Here is a 19,745-nt window from a genome sequence, read left to right as displayed (position 1 = left end):
ACTATTGTAAACTGCTGGCAGGGCTTCAATCCCAACATTTTGTTGACATGATGGAGATTTAACTGATAGATTTTTGTCCTGAATTTCTCATAGGATAATTATATTGTGCCAGTGGACAATGATGATGATAACTATATTGAACCCACAGAAAGCAGCATATCACTACCTACAAGATGTAAGTTTTAGTCATTTAAGCTAATAATTATTGCTTTATTAGGAATAATAGTGAAAAAAAATGGGTCAAATTAATGTCTGTTTCTAGGGTTCAAAGAGTGGAGATGCAGCTATTAAAGAGATCACAGCTTGCAAAAAGGCAGTTGGCTCCTTTGGCTTTTGACAAGGCCAAAGAAAATTATTTTTAACTTTATTGGAAGCCCTGTTTAATTTCTGCCTCCCTCACCCAGCTATTTCAAAGTCCAACCCTTGTATGACCAGGAGGCTATTCATGGCATATGACCTGCCTCCTCATCCAAGGGAGCAATAGCATTAAAATTCTCTGAAGTGTTTCAGGAGAAGAACAAGCATTTGTAGATATTTCAGATAAAGATAAAGACAGACTTTGATCTGATTTTTTTTAATCTCACTATTTGAAGTATATTTAGGTAGAGAGTGAAACTACTACAGCCCAAAGGTGAAAAGTAAACAGAGAAGAGTATGTAGTTCTGCTCTCTGATATTGTTAACAGTATGAAACCTCTTCAGAAAGGCTGGAAAAGTGAATAATGTTTCTCTTTTAAAATGAGAGCTGCTTTCTGGCTCAGTTGATTTATTCAAGGTCACACAAAAGGTTGTCACTTGGACTTAATATTCATTCTTATTGTATAAATGTTACATTGTTACTTTGTTAACAGATGTATGTATAAATATAAATATGTGTGTGTATATACACACATGCACAACTATATATATATGTACATGAATAAAATATGTTTTTAGCTCCTGTGAACAGATTTATGAAGACAACAAAGCCAGCCCCCCCTATTTCTCCAAAGCCTTCTCTTACTTCTGATATGCAAGGTATGTGGAGCTTGCATCACTGTTGGAATAAAATAATCTAAGACAGTGGAACATTAAATTATGCCTGATGTATTCACACCACTAACCCTATGACATACTAAAGTAAAACAAAAATATGTTCTGCTTTAGCTTTTCTATGTTGCAACAGCTGCTTTGTCTAGCTTGAATAGTAAATCCATTTTAAGCATTAATAGAACTAGAACGAGTTGTTTGCCCCAAATTAATTATTTTTAGTCTTTTGCTTTAGTGGAGGAATACAAATGGATCAATACAGCAAAAAGAATCATAGGACTCAGTATGTCAGTAATCCCATTCCACCGTAAGAATCAAGACCAAATACTTTTTAGACCATGAGACTGAACCATATAGAAATTCTGTACAGGCTGATGGCTTGCATGGCCTTCTGTAACAGTGTTCCCATTGAAGTTCTGTAAAGAGCAGTTTATTTGGAAAAAGAAACAAAAGCAGAAGCAAATAAGAGGAATCCTATTTGCTTTTGTAAGCGCAAATATTCTTGTTTAATCTCTCTCTGCCAACTTAGAGCTGTTTTCCATCCTTACTATCTAATTAATTGCTTGGATGTAACCTTTACAGGTATGACACAGTTCTTTAAAAGCTTTGCATATTCATTAGCAATGTGTTTAGCTTTAAAGTCACAAACTACAAGTTGTAAGCTAAATTTTTTTCTGAACTGCTTAAGATTTCGAGTTATTTTCCATACATTTTAAAATGCCCTTTTCAATCTCAGCCTTTCTGTAAATCGGTGTCGAGCAACAACCAGCTCCTGAGAGATGTTACTAAAAAATAAAACGTCTCCCCCTGGTGGGAGATGGGACACTTCGGCGCAGTGAAGTGATGAAACCTGACATGAAATTTATTGAAATAGGATTCTATTTTCATTGAAGAAACTGAGCATAGATAAAGATGCTGGTGGCTTTTATTTTTAAGATCTATGAATTAATATATACCTGTGGGTCAGAACTCAGGGAGGGATGCTTGCCATGCAAATGAGCCAGCTTTTATTTATGATTGACTTGATTTCTTCCTCCCTGAGTCAAGGAAAGGCCAAATGCTAGTACAGGTGTGGTAACGCATTTTTTCCAAACTGACCCAGATTTGCACAACACAAACATTCATCTTTCTTGCGGGGGTGGGGGGAGGGAAGGGGAAGAAAAACAAAGTAATAAAAAGGTTTTGGGGTGGGAGGAAACTTGATTAACACAGTGGCTGTATATCAGAACTCCTGTGACTTCACCTGAAGTTCCCACCAGAAGACAGGGGGTATTGCTGCTCCAGGGTTTTGGTGACAGATTCAAGTTCTGAGCAGATTCTCCAAGTTATTTTTCCAGAGTCAGAAGCACAACTGATACAAATTCAGATCAGTTTTTATGGTAACATGCAGTATGTTTTTGCTAACTAAAGAACATTTTTTTTATTTCTTCCCTATCCTACAGAAGTCTATGAGGTTCCTGAAGAAGAGGTGAGGCCTTTCTATAGTATGACTCCCATTGCCCTCAGGCAGGGTACAAGCGTGATTGTGAGAAAAGATTATAGTCTTTCAAAAGAGAAAACTGGGAACAAATCTCTTCCTGCACTTAAAGCTTTCTGACACTCCCTTTTCAGGAAAGTTGGCAAACCATTTCAAAAGAGTAAATGGGAAGGGGAAAGTTTCCCAATCCTCTGTGATAGTGATGCAATCTGGGAAGCAACAACCTAAGGGAATGTTTTACTGCAGCAGAGGAGCAATGACAGTTCTGACACAGTAATTTTTTTCCCATTTGCTGATACTGACATAACATATGGCCAAGCAGATTTACTGATGTTGAGTTCTTGCCTCTCCCATCCTAATGCAGATTACCAGACAGAGCTCTAGTAGAAATCTATATCACAATGCAACAATATCTTGATGTGGTAACATGAACAGGATCATGCAAATTTATTTTATGGAATCAAAAAGTGACCAAAAAAATTCACTGCATTTTCTCTTACAGGAAAAACCATCACCACCACTGGTAACCAGGTAACCCATTGCTGTGAATGTTTGTGCATTATTTAAAACTGTCAGAAAATATATTTTCTCATTTAGATACTACATGTCTGATAATTCTTTCTCTAGAAGAAATACAGTAACAGAAGTAAGAAATACATAAATATCTCTTCAGATTATCTACACAAAGATTATCAGCCATTTCTATGTTAACTTCAATAACCCAAATGTAACACATATTAAAAAGAAATACTCTTGAGGGTACTTTTTAGAATTTTGAGGGGATAGGGGAGAAGAAAGAGATGTTTTCTTTGTATTCACTGTTGTTAAGTGTAATTTGCCTTTCTTAATTGATGTTTCATTAGTAGGTTCACCAAGCCACTCATGTTTATGCCTGCTCAGAATTCAGAGCACTCCCACGTGCACAGTGTGACCAGAGAGTCACCTAAGCAGGATACTTCCAGGTAAGTTAACAGCAGCTTAGATCAATAGAAAATATCAGTAGAGAAAAAAATTTCTTCTCTCTAATAGCTAGAGATGTTGGGACAAGGTGAGAACTGAAAGCTCTCATTGCTTTGTGAACTTCTGTGTTCAAGCCAGTTTGCCATATGGATAGTATTTTCTGAAATATTCCTTTAGGGATCCAGTACAGAGATGAAATATCTCTGCAAGCCAGCTTAAGGTCCTATTAGCCATGTCTGCAGCCTTGCAAATCAGATGTTTTTGCAGTTGTACAGGATTGCTTGTAAAGAAACTGGACACAGTAAATCCATTATTTATATTCCAAATATCTGGAGGAAAAAAAAAATTATACTTGAGTATGCAGCCTATTTCACTCCTATGTCCCCCAGAAGCAGAGGAAGCTGCTTCATAACCCCTGCCTCATCTCCAGGACATTATTTTACAAAATATGTTATGTGCCCCCAGAAGGAGGCATCCACAGCACTGTGTGTGTGAGGGTGTTTGTTGAGGTCCTGTGCACAGTCACAGGGGACCCAAGGTCTAGGACAGAAGCTCTTCTAGAATAGTTCCACACCAAGGGCACAGCATCACCACAACCACTGTAGCTGTGCATAGCTGAAATCAAATCCATTCACTGCAGACCTCCTTCCCTCTACATCTTAAAAAGCATATCTGAGCCAATTAAATAAATAAGTCCTATTCATCATAACTTACTGTGTGTATTTTTCAGAAATGTTTTGCCTCTCCCCAGAAGTCGTCTTCTTCCAAAAACAGTGAGTAATTAATGGGCCACTCTAAAAGAACATGTTAAACTTAATCCTGTGTTTTATGTATAAATAGATGGATGCTTTTTATTATCTGGATTAAATAACAGAAACAGATGACCGAATGTCAGATTCGTCTAATATTGTGATTGTTGCTAATAATCTTTTGGACAAAAGAGCATTGGACATCTGTATTGATCCAAGAAAAAGTTCAAATGTTTTAAGGGATGTATGTCTCAGTCCACAAAAATAATTTCTTGTAGTAAAAAATACCAGTTGAACTTCAGGAACCTTACTTTAAGTAGCAAAGGATGATTTTGCCCAATCTGAAGCACTTTTCCTTGAGCCTCATTCCTCTCAGATGGTGAATGATTAATGCTTTCTGAAAATGGAAACCTTCTAAAATGTCAGACTGGGTACTCTGAGTAACCAGCATCACTAAAAAGTGCAGTCCTTGAAGGACTAATTACAAGCCTTGGATCCCTAAGGCTGTGTTCCAGCCAGTTCTCCCTCTGCTCTTATCCCCAGTCTGTCCCTCCCACTGCTGTTTTCTTTGAAGCAAACTACTTGGAAACTTGTCCAGCTGCAGAAATGAGCAAAAGCAAATCATGAAAGGTTCTTTTCCAGCCAAATTAGCTCCGTAAGTTGATTTGCACAATAGCTCTACTCACAGTTATACCAGCATGAGGGTCTACATGAGGAGCCAGCTATCAAAAACAGAGCAACATGACTGTATCAGCATCTGTGCCAAAAGCTACATGCTCAGACCCTGTCCCAGTCCTATGCTCTGAATTGTCCCTAAGAAATAATCAGTTTACCAATAACTATATACAGAAATTAGACACTTAAAACTAGAAATTTTGGGTCATATCACAGGATTAGATGTTATGGTGACTTAATGCAGGTGGTGTATGAGCATCTTACAGCCTTACTTCAATCTTTACATTTCTGTATATCCCAAGCACAGTTCATACATACAACAGCATCAGCATTTTAGTTTCCCTTCCACCTCATCACAAAGTTCTTCCCATTTAGGTCTGTATCCTGTGGGATGCTGAACAACTCCCAAGCGGTGCCAAATTTGGGATTTCTCTTTTATGAAACAGTTTGATTTCTCAGCTTTTCTTACAAAATAAGAAAAAAACCTTGAGTCTAAAGGGAGAATGTTGGACAGAAATTTCACTATCTGATCAGCACTAAGAATACTCCTGCTTCAGAACAGACTTGAGTGCCATATTGCAGCTGAAACCTCTGCATTAATGCATTTTCAGAGCTTAGACCTGAGGTATCATCCTAGCTTTGCAGAGAGTAAAAAGAGACTATCCTTTAGCTGAAGCCACACACTGAGTGAGTTATAGCTCCAAGATGAAGCTCTCAGACAAACACTCATCTGTACCATGGGTGTATTCAGCTCCTGGGTGCTTGAAGTTCACCAGCTTGTCAAAAGAGTCAGCCTAGGAAAGAGTCACACAGTGCAGTCCAAATTTTGGACTGTTTTTTTGTAAGTGGCCCTTACAGTTTTGAACAAACACATGGTAATGAGCATGATGTTTGTCCAGCCCTCTGTTGTTCCTTTCCATCCCCAACTACAGCACACTGACAAAGCCCAAACAATAACTGAAGTATCTGTTAACTGCTCCCATTCAATCTCCTGTCAGCACTAACCAGCACTGATCATGTGCACAGAACTGTGACCCTTGTTCCTCTCAAGGGCCTGAGCTGATTGGGAGAAAAATTTCTTCATGTCTTACTTCCCAACTGCTGTTTGATGGATTACACCTCTCCAGCTGGAGAATGGATGCATCTGTCACCAACATTAGTGAAAAGCTGGGTAGATGAAGACAAGACAAATTAATAACTGGTGCCTCTTTGAAAGGTACTTATCACATGGGAGTCTTGATTCCCTAAAAGACAAGAAATGAGAGGCAAAAGTAAGCATCTCCAAAAGAAGCCAGGAAATTAGGTGAATTACTTCAATTTTAGCATGGTGACAAGACAGTCTACTCAGTTTCCTCCATTCAGAGGAAGATGTGGTTTTAGTATACTAAATCTGCTGCAAAATTTCTGTCTTCCAGCTCAGAAATTAAACGTGAACTTAAAGGTCTCACTGCAAAATTCAGGCCAAATTTTCTCAATACTTACTACAACTAATCTCAAGATTGAGAAAGTTCAAAATTTGATGGTTGCTTAAAATTTTTTAAATTACATCATGGAAGTATTCTGGATATTTTTTGCCTTCTGTACAAATATTTCTTTAAAAAGAAAGAATTTACCAAAACCATATTGATTATTCATGCAGCTCTCATTTAATAATCAAAGAATCCTTAAGGCTGGGAAAGACCTCTAAGATCAAGTCCAGCTGTTAATCCAGCACCACTATGTTCACCACTAAACCATGTCTGTAAGTGCCACATCCACATGCCTTTTGAACACTTCCAAGGATGGTGATTCCACCACTTCCCTGGGCAGCCCATTCCAATGACTGACCACCCTTTCAGTGAAGAAATTTTTTCTAATATCTAATCTAAACCTCTCCTGGTGCAGCATAAGGCCATTTTCTCTTGTCCTGTCACTTGTTACCTGGGAGAAAAGACCAACACCCTCCTTTCAGGTACTTGTAGAGAGCAATAAGGCCCCCCTGAGCCTCCTTTTCTCCAGGCTAAACACCCCCAGCTCCCTCAGTCGCTCCTCATAAGACTTGTGCTCCAGTCCCTTTATCAGCCTTGTTGCCCTTCTCTGCTCCATCACCTCTATGTCCTTCTGGTAGTGAAGGACTTAAAACTGAACACAGTAATTCCTTTTTTAATTCCTTCATATCAAATCTAACCTATTTTTCTATTACAGGACCATGAAGCAAACAATAATGATGAAAGTAAGTATTCAGATGAAAACATGGCAATATGAGAGGGACTAATATGCCACCAGTTACCATAACACAGCATACAATGTAGTGTGTCAGTGTCATTTTATATGTAACAGTCAGCAATAAGCAAGAAGTGTTACTGAACTGTTCCCTTGTATAATCAGACTGAAAACATGTTAAGACAAAAATTAAACCAATGGATATTTTTTACCTTTATTACATTAACACTAAAACGGCAATGAGGAAAATCCACTGTTCAGATACAGCTCACATTGCATCCTAAATACATCCTAAATGTTGCTTGCATCTCTAGGTCAGAGGTTCAGCAACACACAAGAATCCAGATTTCCCACTGGAGCAGCTCCATCTCCATTACCAAGGGGCCTGTGAGTAAAAAATGATAAAACTACTTCTTTGATGGGGATGGGTGTAATAGGTGTATTAGGAGCTAACTCCTATCCTTGCCTATAGCAATTAGAATTTGGGAATAGTATTTATTCCTGTTTGTGAAAGATACCCTGACTAGGTAAAGGCAAGCTGTTATTTTGTTATTTCTGGAGGAATAGTGTTTGTATGCCAAATGGCCTTGCCCTTCACTGCCTGCTGCTGATGGCAGATGCTGGTCGTCTTGCCTAATTTGGTCCCACACTACAGCACTAGCACATGCAAGCCTAGAAGGGCAGAAAGTTTTCACTAAAGTTCTTTTGCCCCACCCAAGTCACGTTAAGTATTGGATAGAGTTGTAGCTTCCTTGTGTAAGTACCTTTCCTGAGTGCCCACATTGCATCTGATACCCTTATTCTTTTTTTATTCTTGTTTAACTGCTACAACTATCCAGTGAATCCCATCTTAGAAATACCCTGGGAATCAATGAAACTGATGCTTAGTTGCTAAACGAATCCATGTATCTGCTAAGTAACCATATTCTTTATTTTTCTTTTTGCTCCATACTTCAGCAAGAAAACTTCTAATGCAGTAATTTCACCAGTAAGTTGACTTGTAATTGCATAATCAAACAAAAAATTTATTAGATTTTTAATTTATTGTAAAACTCAATTTTATCACGGGCTTTATTACAGCATAAATGCTTAAAAAGACTAGGGGAAAGAGTTATAAAGACAGGAAATATTTGGGTGCTATTACATGAATAAAGATCAGAGAGAAAGCTCAAGCAGAAAAATATTTTGATCAAAGCAATCTTTGAATTCAGCGCTCTAGGATGTAACAATAAACACAGTACATGAACTGAATAAATGAGAAATAAATGGGAACACAGGCTATTTAGAAGTATTCCCAGAATGTACAGGGCTGCCTATGGAGAACATGAGTTCTTCGCAAGTGATAGCTCAAGAAATATGCAGGATTTTACCAGAATTTGTCAGAGGTTTTTCAGTATTTTGTCATTAGAAAAATATCCCAAAACTTCTTGTGGCAGAAAGTAAGAGGACTGGTTGAAATTTTCAAAGAAATTAATTTGAAAAATGTTTCAAAATTGGCAGTTTATTATCATTGTTTCAAAATGAAAAAAAAAAAGAAATGGGAAGATTGGTTGCAGTTGTACTGTGAGCTAAACTTACAGTTTAACTTTCAGTAAAAAGAAGTATGTTCAGACATTTGTGTGCATAGACGAATAAAAAAAAAATCAAATTTCGATTTGCAAGTATTTGGGAGAGACTCTTCATTTTTGGGCCTGAGATAAGAACAAACCGTCTAGATTTTACTTTTTCTCCATCTATTTATACCCACAAACTGGGGTAAAATTCTTTCCAAATCAACTTTGCAAAATCCCAAACTTCAATTAGAGGCTCTTCACAGAATGGCTATGTCCCTGCCTCCTAATTCTTCCAGGATGTTGTCAATTCTGAACTATTCCACAAAAAGCTTAAAAGGATAAACATTTGCTGTACAAGTGCCATTTAATACTTGCTTGTCCTGCCCTTTTATTGCAGAAACCATGTTTACCCCCCAGAGAGACCTTAACTGCAAATGAAGGTAAATTATAGCCACTACTGTAAAAAAGTTTACATTTATCTGAACTGGTGTTTTGTTTTGTTTTTGTTTTTTTTTTTTACTAAAAACATGAAACAAACTACACCACGTTCAACTTACTCTAGGTTTTTGAGTGGTGTTTGGTTTTAGCAGTGTCAAACTGGATCTGGGCAGCCTTAGTTGCACTGAATATCATTGTTCTCTAAAAGCAGTCACAGTAAAACTGCTGAGGTTACTGGCGGGCTAATGTCGGACAATAATGGGCCAGCAACGTGCCCACGTAGCCCTGTAAGTGAAGAAGGGGGAAGGGAGGGACGGGTTCTGAGCTCAGCTAGAACCATCTCGCACGGAGCCGACGGCTGCCAAGAGCCAGGCCCTGGCGCAGGCAGGAAACGCGTCCCGCCCCGGCTCTGGCTGTGAGAGCCCGCGGCTGCTGCAGGCAGCCGGCCCCAGCGCCCTCCCGCTGTGTCACGGAGCCCTGCACAGATATCCACAGCACAGATATTTGCCTAGAATTTAACAAAAAAAGCAGTGCAATGCCAAGCTGCCATGTAAGGAAAAAAACCCCAACATTTATAGTAAAACAAACCCTCCTTTCACCTACTGGGAGTCCCTAATCCGGGATAATATATTTCTGAAGAAATCTCGACTCTACCGTTTGTTTTCCCAAACTACAGAAAAACCTACGGCACCAGAACGACAACGCAGTTCCAACCAGGAGCTTCCACTTCCACCCCTTCCAAGTGGTGCCCAAAAGTAAGATTCCCTTTCCATCTTCTTTTGAATATTGCAATGCACCAGCACTTACTGCTTGGTCTGAACAAAACTCTGAGAGGCTCAAAGGGGAGCACTCTTTTCACTGTAGCCTTCCTGTTGCTTTTTGAGAGCTGAGATTCCTGAAGCCTCACAGTAGCAAAAAAAATAAAACATAGCAAATGAATGCATACAAATACTATAACCATCACCAAAACACAAGAGGATATAATCTGTAATAAGGTGATGGAGATTTAAACCATATGTTTAAATTCCTCCTATTGGGATATCATTTTTTTTAATACCTGTATCAGACCCCTATTTCTTAATGAGCAAATGGGTGAGATGGAACACACTCTACCACTGCATGCTTCAAATAACACAGTTTTCATATTATCAGGACTGGGTAGATCCCCTCAGACCTTTCTGTAATCTCTTGACATTTATTTCAGGCCTCTGCTCCCAAAGTCCTCAATTCTGCCAAGTAAGTATAATTCCATTTTTTAATTAAAACGTGATTAACTTGTAATTTCAAATTAACCTTTGAATTAAAATTATTTCAAAATACCTTGCACATTAATTCAAAATGAATTAATATATCTGTAATGTATACAAAGAGGAAGTCAAATATCCAGGATCTTAACTCAGCTAGTAAAATTAAGGGAGTATGTCAGGGTTATTGATGTAAAATGGGTGCTTCATTTACATTTATGAATACTGGAAATTTCTAGCAAACGCAGTTTGGGTCATTTCCCATCGTAATAAAGATTCCATCAGTCTTTCTTGTCACAGAAGAATCCTAAATATGACATTTCTGGACTGCTCAAGGCTTCTGTTGCCTAGAAAATAGACAGATTATTATTGCATCCAATTTATTCTTTTTCTACAGAAGGAAAAAAAAAGAAGGTACTTTTATAATAGCGAATGCTAAAGCTCTTCTCTAAGCAGTGCTTTCCAAGATGGATTTTGTTTCAGTTCACAGTTAAAAACAAATTAGGAAATATGTATATAAACTCTCTTTGTACAGAAGTGTAAATTAGATCTAACATTTTTATAGTTCCTTGTTAGCAGACACTTGTCTGACCTTCCTGTAAGCCCTTTACTGTACATATTCAGTCTGAACGTATCTTTCACACTGTAAACAGATGGTGAGAATGGCACATAAAAATCTACATTTGGTGTAGCTTACACTAATAACAGCATGTAAGTTTATCTCTTTCCTGGAAACATTTGCTTGATGCATGTTGCAATTTTATCTCCTGTGCTGAGGAAATGTAGTATGGTTCACATTAATGCTCTTGACTGATGCACTCAGGTTTGTCTGCTCCTGTCACACAACTGATGTGCTTCAACTTGAAGCATAAATTCTTACTACTTCTGTAACCATAACTATTCTTTGAGGCCATCTGGTGCTAAATTATGCTCTGATTAGTAAACTTTCTTTAGCATAATCTTATTCTGTGCCCGGTCCAATAACAATTTTATAAGACATACCACTGGTCCCAATCACTAACGTCCCTTCAGCATAACCTGCCATCTCTTCTTTGTCCCCATACAAGCCTAGAGCTAACTTCCATCTTCATCATTAAAAGTACTTATTTCCCATATGGCACAGCATCAAATGCACCACTGAAGTCCAGATTAAGTATGGTGCCACATTCCCTCTTTGTAGAACTCTGTTATTTCATGGAAGAGCTGTAACGTTTTATCTGCTTGGCTAAGACTCAGATTTTCTCTTGTTAGTTGTGCTTTTACTTCCAAATCTTAATGTTATTTCCTTCGAATTTTTTCCTAGGGCCTTGTGTTCTGTGAAATCAGACAAAAAGCCCTGTAGATGCTCAAGTCACTTTTTCTACTTTAGGTATAGCAATTATGTTTGGTATTCTTTAATCATTTGGTACCATCCTGACTTGAAAATTACATAAAATAACTGTTACCACTCCTGAATTTCATGTGCCAGTTTTTAAAATTTCTTAGGTAAAGATTATGTGGGTAAAGATTATTTAAACTTTGCTTCCAATTCGATTGTGGAAATTTCCATTTCTGTGCCAGAACTACTATTTGTTTAGTACATAGATTATCTTTAAAATCAATAAAATTCTTATTGCATAAAGCCCAATCTCTCTTTCCTTTTTTAGACACAGCTAAGGCATCTTTCATTACTTATTTTAATGTCTTTTTGTCAAGTCTAATTCACTAATCTGACTGATTTATGGCAGTTCTTGCTTTAGTCATACAGTCTATCTTCAGCTGTAGCTTTAACAGCTGGTCAGTCAAAATTTTACAGAAAAAACAAAATTCAAAATACTGAATAGCCTTCTTCAGGTGATTATTAATTCACTGAGAGCTGGAACTGCTCCCTGCAATGTCTCCCCTCCATTTGGGATGCAGCTTCCAGATAGTTGCAACTTTACTACAAAATGTTCTAAATGTACTTCACACAGTTGTCTTTGAGCTCTCCTGTCCAACTGAATTTTTTAATTCTGGTCACTGTATGGTCTTCTCTGTAACATTCTTACTCATTTTTTAACCAAAATCTAAAATTTTATTAGCGAAGACTTGACAACATAGTCTGCAGAGCACCATATCCAGAAACAGGTGAATGCTAACAATCCTAGTAGCATTTGTTTTCTCCAATAAAAACACACAGGAAAAAAAACCTCCCATAATAACAAAATATGTAACACTCAACTTTCTACAATGATCTTCTCTAGTATATTGATTTGCATCCAGCTGTGCTCACAAGTACCTATTGGAGACACCTACACTCTTGGGCCAAACTCTGTTTTACCAGAAAGCAATTATCTATACTTATTTTTTTCATATCATTACTATGCAACACTATCAAACATTTTGCTTCTGATTTCTTAAACTCTTACATCTGTATTTCAGCCCTAGTAATTATTTTCTACTATGCTTTGTTTATTCCAATTATAATTAAGCATCATAATGCTTTCTTTTAGCTCTGCTTCTCCATTTTGCTGCCTGGACTTCTTGCACTTGCATACAAACAATTCAGGTGATCTAAACTGGTGAAAAATTGTCTCTGAGATACATTCATTTTCCTGACTCCCTCACCTGTAAGACTGCTTCTGACGTTGGACTGAGCACAAATATTTGCATTGTGTTCCTGCATTTTCTTATCTGTTGCTACGTTCATTCACTTTGGTGGTGGAAGAATTTTTTTCCTGTATTCTAAGTCTAGTTCTGGCTAATAACCAACTTGTTATCCAAACTGGTTTTCTCTTCACAAGCAAGGCTACCCTTTAGGCAGGAAAGTGTCCCAGTACTCATATAGGCCCCATCCATTTTCAGTAGAAAGCTTTCCTGAGTGGTATCAAAGGTCAACCGTTTCCAGATCTTCCAAACTCCTTGTAACAAATCAATTTCTTACGTCATAACAAACATACTTTGAAAACTTATACATGTTGTTCTTTCGCTTTTCTAGAAGTGCCAGAAGCTGCAAACCGTTCTTTGGGTGCTTCCCTCCCCAGCAGCACTTCATCTATTTCAAGTTCTGCAGACCAGGTATAGTATTAGCTAAATTCATATTACCGAAATCTCCCTGTCTTCTTATCCTTTATTTTAAAATAGTATTTCCACCCCTACCTGCTTTCAAAAGAAAATGACACTCCTTTTGCGGAGGGCTTCTATGCCCCCTTTTGCAATGAGGCTTTTCTGTAGCACAAATAATCTGAATGTTAGCTTTCATTAAAATATGTTTAGAGGTTTAATAAACTGTAGAAAAAAAATGTAAATAGTATTATAACCAATCTTGGCACTCTACCAGTCACTTCAAACAAAACTTTAAAAAGCTTTAGTTTCATGTCTTCCTGACTCCCCAGTTCGTACTTTCAACATCATTGAAACAAGGAAATCTGTGGTGATATACTTAAGTCTAGTCTTTGATACAGATGGCTATAAAGAGTTTTTAATCACCTCCTTTTTTCTAACTTATAGCTGTACAAATGGTGTACAGGAAAAAAAAAGTGCAGTAAGCAAATACAATGATGCTGTTATGCCTCCCCCATGTCTTTTAGTCTCTCCCAAGTCTAACTCCTTTCTATTCCTTTAAACAGATCTCTTCTCATTACAGTTAATACTGTCAGTTTTATGGCAAATTCTTTTTTTAATGTGTTTTGTTGCAACATTAAGCTTTGAATGATCTAAGCAAATGCAAAGTTATTTTCATTTCAGTGCTATTCCCCTTATTCTCATTTTGGATGAAGGGAGACTACAAAATGCAGAAAGCCATTCTTATTAGCCTAGTAGTCACAAACACGGTAAAAATAGTTCTGCTGAGCGTAAAACAAAGGCTCTATCATGCAGAGCCAGTAACATCAAGTGTTCTAAAGTCTGACATGACAAACATAATACAAGACTATTTGAAGTTCTGGAAAATTTTAACTATGTCATACTGGATATTTATTATAAAAATTACTTTCAAATAAGCAATCTAGCAGACTCTAAACAAATAGCTCATAGCAATTACATTTGCAATTTTAATGTAACAGCCATGGGCAAAAAGAGCTTAAAAAAAGATCCATTTTGCTAAAAAAAAAAAAAATTTAGCTGTTAGTGCTACTTTCCCAGTAGTTATATACAGTAGTATCATTTGCTGTAGCATCCTGCACAGTACAGGTGCTCACAGATGTCGTTCATTCCCATGGCATTTACTCTTTGCTTGGTTCCCATCCAAACTTTGGCAGCAGCTGTCTTTCTTCTACATTATAGGCTACAGATAGTGTTAGAAGAAAGGCCGGGGGGCCATTGATTCCTTGTTTTGTTGAACAAAGATTTGTTTACGGGACTCATTCCCTATGTGGGCAAGTACCTTTCATACTTGCAGTTCCTCTCACCCTTTCTTTTTCCAATGAATAGTGTGACTGAAGAAATAAATGGAAAAATTTTGAAGGTAAAATTATATGTAATGGCTTGAGCCAGTCTAAGAATTTAGTGCAATGCCCCCAAAATTGAGACTCTGCTCTCTCCTCACCGTCAGCTCCCCTCCCAGCTTCTCTGTTGTTCCCTTCTGATCCTGCAGTGGGTTGAGCCAAGTCACTAAACTTACAGAAAACCAGCCTGGCAGTCAAACACAAAAAAAGGCAACTTCTTTTTTCTGCAAGATAAATAAAGTGAATTATCTCACCATGAGCAACAAAATGAGCCCAAAGAGAAGCCAAGACATACCCTTTCCGGCCTCAGTAAGCGAGCTAGACCAGCTCAGTTATGATGCGCAACTTCACCTTTAATCTGTTTTGTACAGAAGTGACAAAGCCTGTGTGAAAATTAATTTTATCATAAAGCTGGAGCAAAATTTATCCAACCTTCATGCTGTCCAGGTGGAGACAATCATGATTGTGTTCACAAACAGCATTAAGTATATGGGAAACTTCATTCCCATTATGCCTTTTCCTGGTCTTAAAATCAAGAGTCATGCATGGTTAGAAGGGAAAAAGGGATTTTACCTTGGTATTTATTTTAAGGATCCTTAGGTGCATTACATCCAGGTCGAATGCACCCCAATGCACAGCACAATGTACAGCCACAAAAGATCTGGTATAACATTATAGGTCTTGCTAATTAGCATATCTATCAAAAATTCCCCAATGAGAGGCTCAAATGAGCCCCCTCCCTAAGGGACCTTCCCCTGGATGGTTCTATCTTGGTTTACAGAATGTGTTCTGGAGAGGACCTTGGGGTCTGGGGAACACTGATCCCTAACAACGAAGCTTCTAAAATGTTTAGTCTCCCAGCTGAACAAACAAGTCCAAGAATGTAGGCAAAAAGCACTAAGAATACAGAAGTTGTAAAAAGGTATAAAAGGGGTATAAAAGAAAAGCCAAAAAATCATCATGGCATCACCCAAAGCTTAGACACAAACCAAATCTGAACACCTCGTGGCTAGCCCACAACTGAGCAGCATTTAAACTGTTAATGGTCTATTTATTCCTCAGCATTCCTCAACATTTATTCCTCTTTAAATTCTACTGGAATAGCTTCCATCTTTAAAACTGTCCTACAGTTGAACCTGACTGCTTTCCTCAGGGTATCTCTCTTTTGTTGTTTATCAGCCTTCTACCACAAATCTGTTACCACTGTTTTGACACTCTAGTTTTTCTTTGCCCTATCTCTATCCAACTAAAACAGTGAACTCCTGGTAAAGACTTTTTAAACTGTGTTTTCTGCATTTTAGTTCTTCACAGCTGTCATTATTTAGCAGTAACTCTCCTACAGGCCATATTCTTTATTATTATTATTATTATTATTATTATTATTATTATTATTTTACAGGTGAAACACTGTTCCTCTCTTTTTAGGATGCTGGTGTTCACAGTAAAGCATGGTATGCTGCTACCTGTGATAGGAAAATGGCAGAAGATGCATTGTACCGATCAAACAAGGTAAGTCAGTTTGAAAAAATTTCTGGTTTATGGGAAAAAACCCCAAACCTTCAAATAAAAAAAAAAATTGAAAAAAAGACAACCTGAAAGTATTCTAAGAGCATCAGTTGCATTCTGAACAGGTCAGAACTACTGTGCCATGCAAGTACTGTCAAACCTGAAATTATTGTGGTGACGTTAGTTAACTCTGGCTTTCGTTGCAAGACCAAAGCACTGCAGAGAAAGCTATTACAGACTAGAGAGCTGAGGAAGATCTGATAGCTCATACACACCCCATAAAAGAAATGCAAAGCCCAGTGACTTTTAAGTGGTCTCCACCACTGTCCAACAGCTCACGTGAAAACAGCTATTTGGAAAGGCTGGTGTTGCTATGCATTTTGAAATAGCAACACTGCATTTAGTTGCAGATAGTTGCAAGAGTTGCAATAGCTGCATTCTCAACTATTCTTTGTACAAAATCTGGTGTCACAAGAGCCGCATGTAGAGTTGCATCCTCAGCATCAAGTACATTTCCACTCTTGCCTAAGTCCACAGAGCAGGATAAAGGGGGAGAGCATGGGGGCTATCACCAGCTGAAGGCTACTGTGTGTTAGTGAGCACAGGGCTACAGGGTTGGGAGTGCAGGTGCCTGAGTGTGCTGACAGTGCTTTTTACAGCTCTGGAGAAATGGTATCTCTACTTCTCCCTGCTTTCTCGCCTAGCTACTGCCACTGACAGGAACTATTCCCTAACAATCTGTGGACCCCAACAGATGGCTGCCACTGTGTATTTATTTCTTTTTTTTTCCTCTCTGGTTGAGAGAGGGAACAGGCAGTGGTAAGGGTGATTCTTAAATGACAGCTTCAGAAGCTACTGTTAGCAGGAATACATGCTACTTTTCATCTGCTGCTATTCTGTTTTTCTAATGGGAGAAAAGAGTTTAATGCTAATATAAATCAAAATATTAAGCCAAAACCAAACTAAGTTGTTGGAAAGAAATGAGCCAAATACACGGACTACTCTTATCGTTTTAGGATGGATCTTTTCTAGTAAGGAAGAGTTCTGGACAGGACTCACGGCAACCATACACACTGGTGGTGTTTTACAACAGAAGAGTGTACAACATTCCTATACGATTTATTGAATCAACAAGACAATATGCACTGGGCAGAGAAAAAAGTGGTGAAGAGGTGAGATGATGTGGGGATATTTTTCCTAACAGTTTTCAATTATATACCTTTAATAAGCAATGAATAAGATATACTGCACTATGACCAAAAAGATTCTTCATGTATGAAGGTAAGAATATACCCTTCTCTGTCAAGTTAGAGAAACCAGTGTTATGTCAACTCCTGGACACTGTAACTAAAACCACAGATCAAATTTAAAACATACTCATAGAGCTGTTTTGAATAAAGTTAACAGGATAAGGGCTGCAGCTGCTAGATAAATTTTCTGACTGTTTATAGTCTTCTATTTACCTTCTAAAACTCTAGTTAGATTTCTTGGAAAATTGCAAAGGAAGAACAGCTATGCTCAAAAAACAAAACAAAAACCCCCAACACTATCAAAAATGAGAATGACATTACTGTTAATACTGTTTTCACATAAAGAAGATGTTAAACTCTAGCTCTGGAGTGAAAAGATCACTGGTTGGCTGCTCTGCCACACAGGTAATTACTCTGATTGCAAAGCAGAAACTCGGAACACAAATACCAATAAAAACAGTTTGTTATCACTGCATAGAGTAGGCTTTCCAGCAATGTGAAAGTAGGCTTGCCGTAACCTAATTATCTGCCTCCCAGGCACCAGTTACAAGATTACAGAAAATATAATAGCCTGAAGGTCACCTGGTCTTCAACAAAGGGTGAAAAATGACCTCAGGATAAATAGATAGTCCAAAGTCTTTATTTGACAAAAGACCAAAAGGAAAAGCAACAGACCTAGCAGATCCTGGATATTAATTTACAGTGACAGACATTAAAACTGTGTACCTAGAACAGTTCTCACTGATGGCTGCCTGTACCAGAGATAGCCTACCTGTTACTCCCAGAGATAGCCTTCCCTCTGAGGTGGCTGAACCACATCTGCCACAGCTTCTGAGCAGCCAATCTTTACACTAAGGTAACATGAAATGTCAGTTCACTGTGGCCCATAGCAAACTCGGTGGTTCAGTTTGTGCAGGTGGCAATCACAAATGTAAAGGAGGAGACAGCTGGTGCCTGTAATATCTTCTGTTGTCCAAATCTAATCTGTTTATGACTAAAATCAGAACTAAGAGAAGGATCAGTGCTCTCACTAAAAGGCAGAGCATCTCACTTGGTAGTGGTTGTAGTTTAACCCTCTTCAGTTATGTCAGAAGCAAAGATAAAACGATGCAGTGATTACTGTCAATATTATAGCATTAAAAGAAGCCAGCACTAATTATTTTTTGTTTTCTTTACCCAGCGCTTTGACAGTGTTGCTGAAATAGTAGAGAATCACCAGCGCACCTCCCTGGTTCTAATTGACAGCCAGAACAACACAAAAGACTCAACAAAACTGAAACATGTTGTAAGAGTTTCTTAATCAAACTGAACTGCTAAAATGAAGACTTCTTTAATCATTTCTTCCAACATACCAAGACATGGACAAGATATTAAAAGAAGAAAATCCAAAATTATGGGAAGCACTCTTTAAGAGCACCTACAGAGTAGTAAGAAATGTGTTTCATGGAGTTCAATCCCATGTCACTCTTATCAGGAAAGTGTTCACATTTAACACAAGAAGCCAAAGCAGATACACTGTCATCTCTGACAACACGGGTATCCAAAGTCACATGAAGAACAACGGCATACCAGCCTGGTTGGTCCTTTGACTGCTATTTGGAGATAGAGTTCTTGTAGGACATTTTCGTTTTAAAAATGGTAATACCCATAGTAATCTACTCTTTCAATCCATGTTTACCACATACCACTGCTTTCAGCAATTTCTTCGTAAAGTGCACAGTCCCAGAAATTAGAGCAACTTGACCTAATATACCACTGTGCACAAGTTGAAAATAGGACTGTACTTTGTGATTAGTGGCAATAAATCCACCTGAATGTTTTAGATTTATGGACATGTGTTGTACTTTCCCTCAGCTTCACCCTGTTTCACTGATATTTTTGCTTGTATTATCTGATGTACAAATAAAATTTAAAAATACTGTAAACTCAGAAGTGTATGGAGACTTTGCTGGACTGCATTTCTTGGCACCCTTCCAGCAAGAAAGCATCAATTCACTAGTGTATGAACAATATCACTTTTTACAGCTGTATCTCATATATATACACACACACATATTTGGTTTAATGACTGCGAAATCTTTTGTCTTCAAATTGCCTACTGTTCGTACACTGCTTCATTGCTAAACTAATTACTCAGTTCTTGCTGAATTTATGGACACACATACAGAAAAAAAACCACTTCTTTCAGGCCTGTTTAATCACAGTGGTTTACTTATTGTATTATTGTGAACAAAGTAAACTTCCACAAATGTTCAAGTGG

General features: G+C 37.9%; 1 protein-coding gene across 9 annotated transcripts in view; it reads left to right on the top strand.

Annotated features, from left to right (window-relative positions):
- Positions 1-19,417, top strand: part of BLNK (B-cell linker) — a 95,073-nt gene extending 75,656 nt beyond the window's left edge. For 5 of the 9 annotated variants that reach the window (XM_017726066.1, XM_017726064.1, XM_017726063.1 and 2 more), the window contains 16 exons: positions 94-175; positions 936-1,016; positions 2,471-2,496; positions 3,008-3,036; positions 3,369-3,467; positions 4,196-4,238; positions 7,074-7,101; positions 7,406-7,478; positions 8,049-8,079; positions 9,042-9,084; positions 9,759-9,837; positions 10,287-10,318; positions 13,283-13,362; positions 16,155-16,238; positions 17,252-17,407; positions 18,666-19,417. In XM_017726066.1, the coding sequence (XP_017581555.1) occupies positions 94-175; positions 936-1,016; positions 2,471-2,496; positions 3,008-3,036; positions 3,369-3,467; positions 4,196-4,238; positions 7,074-7,101; positions 7,406-7,478; positions 8,049-8,079; positions 9,042-9,084; positions 9,759-9,837; positions 10,287-10,318; positions 13,283-13,362; positions 16,155-16,238; positions 17,252-17,407; positions 18,666-18,785 (1,086 nt within the window). In that variant the 3' untranslated portion in view covers positions 18,786-19,417. Of the gene's footprint in view, positions 1-93; positions 176-935; positions 1,017-2,470; positions 2,497-3,007; positions 3,037-3,368; positions 3,468-4,195; positions 4,239-7,073; positions 7,102-7,405; positions 7,479-8,048; positions 8,080-9,041; positions 9,085-9,758; positions 9,838-10,286; positions 10,319-13,282; positions 13,363-16,128; positions 16,239-17,251; positions 17,408-18,665 lie in introns of all 9 variants that reach the window. The other 4 variants (XR_001859304.1, XM_008643813.2, XM_017726065.1 and 1 more) reach the window with 4 other exon arrangements.
- The last annotated feature ends 328 nt before the right edge of the window (positions 19,418-19,745 follow it).

The sequence above is a fragment of the Corvus brachyrhynchos genome, unplaced genomic scaffold (genome assembly GCF_000691975.1).
Source record: "Corvus brachyrhynchos isolate BGI_N302 unplaced genomic scaffold, ASM69197v1 scaffold61, whole genome shotgun sequence".
Classification (NCBI taxonomy): domain Eukaryota; kingdom Metazoa; phylum Chordata; class Aves; order Passeriformes; family Corvidae; genus Corvus; species Corvus brachyrhynchos.
The sequence above is the reverse complement of the archived record's forward strand: the minus strand, read 5'-3'. Positions and strand labels throughout refer to the sequence as shown.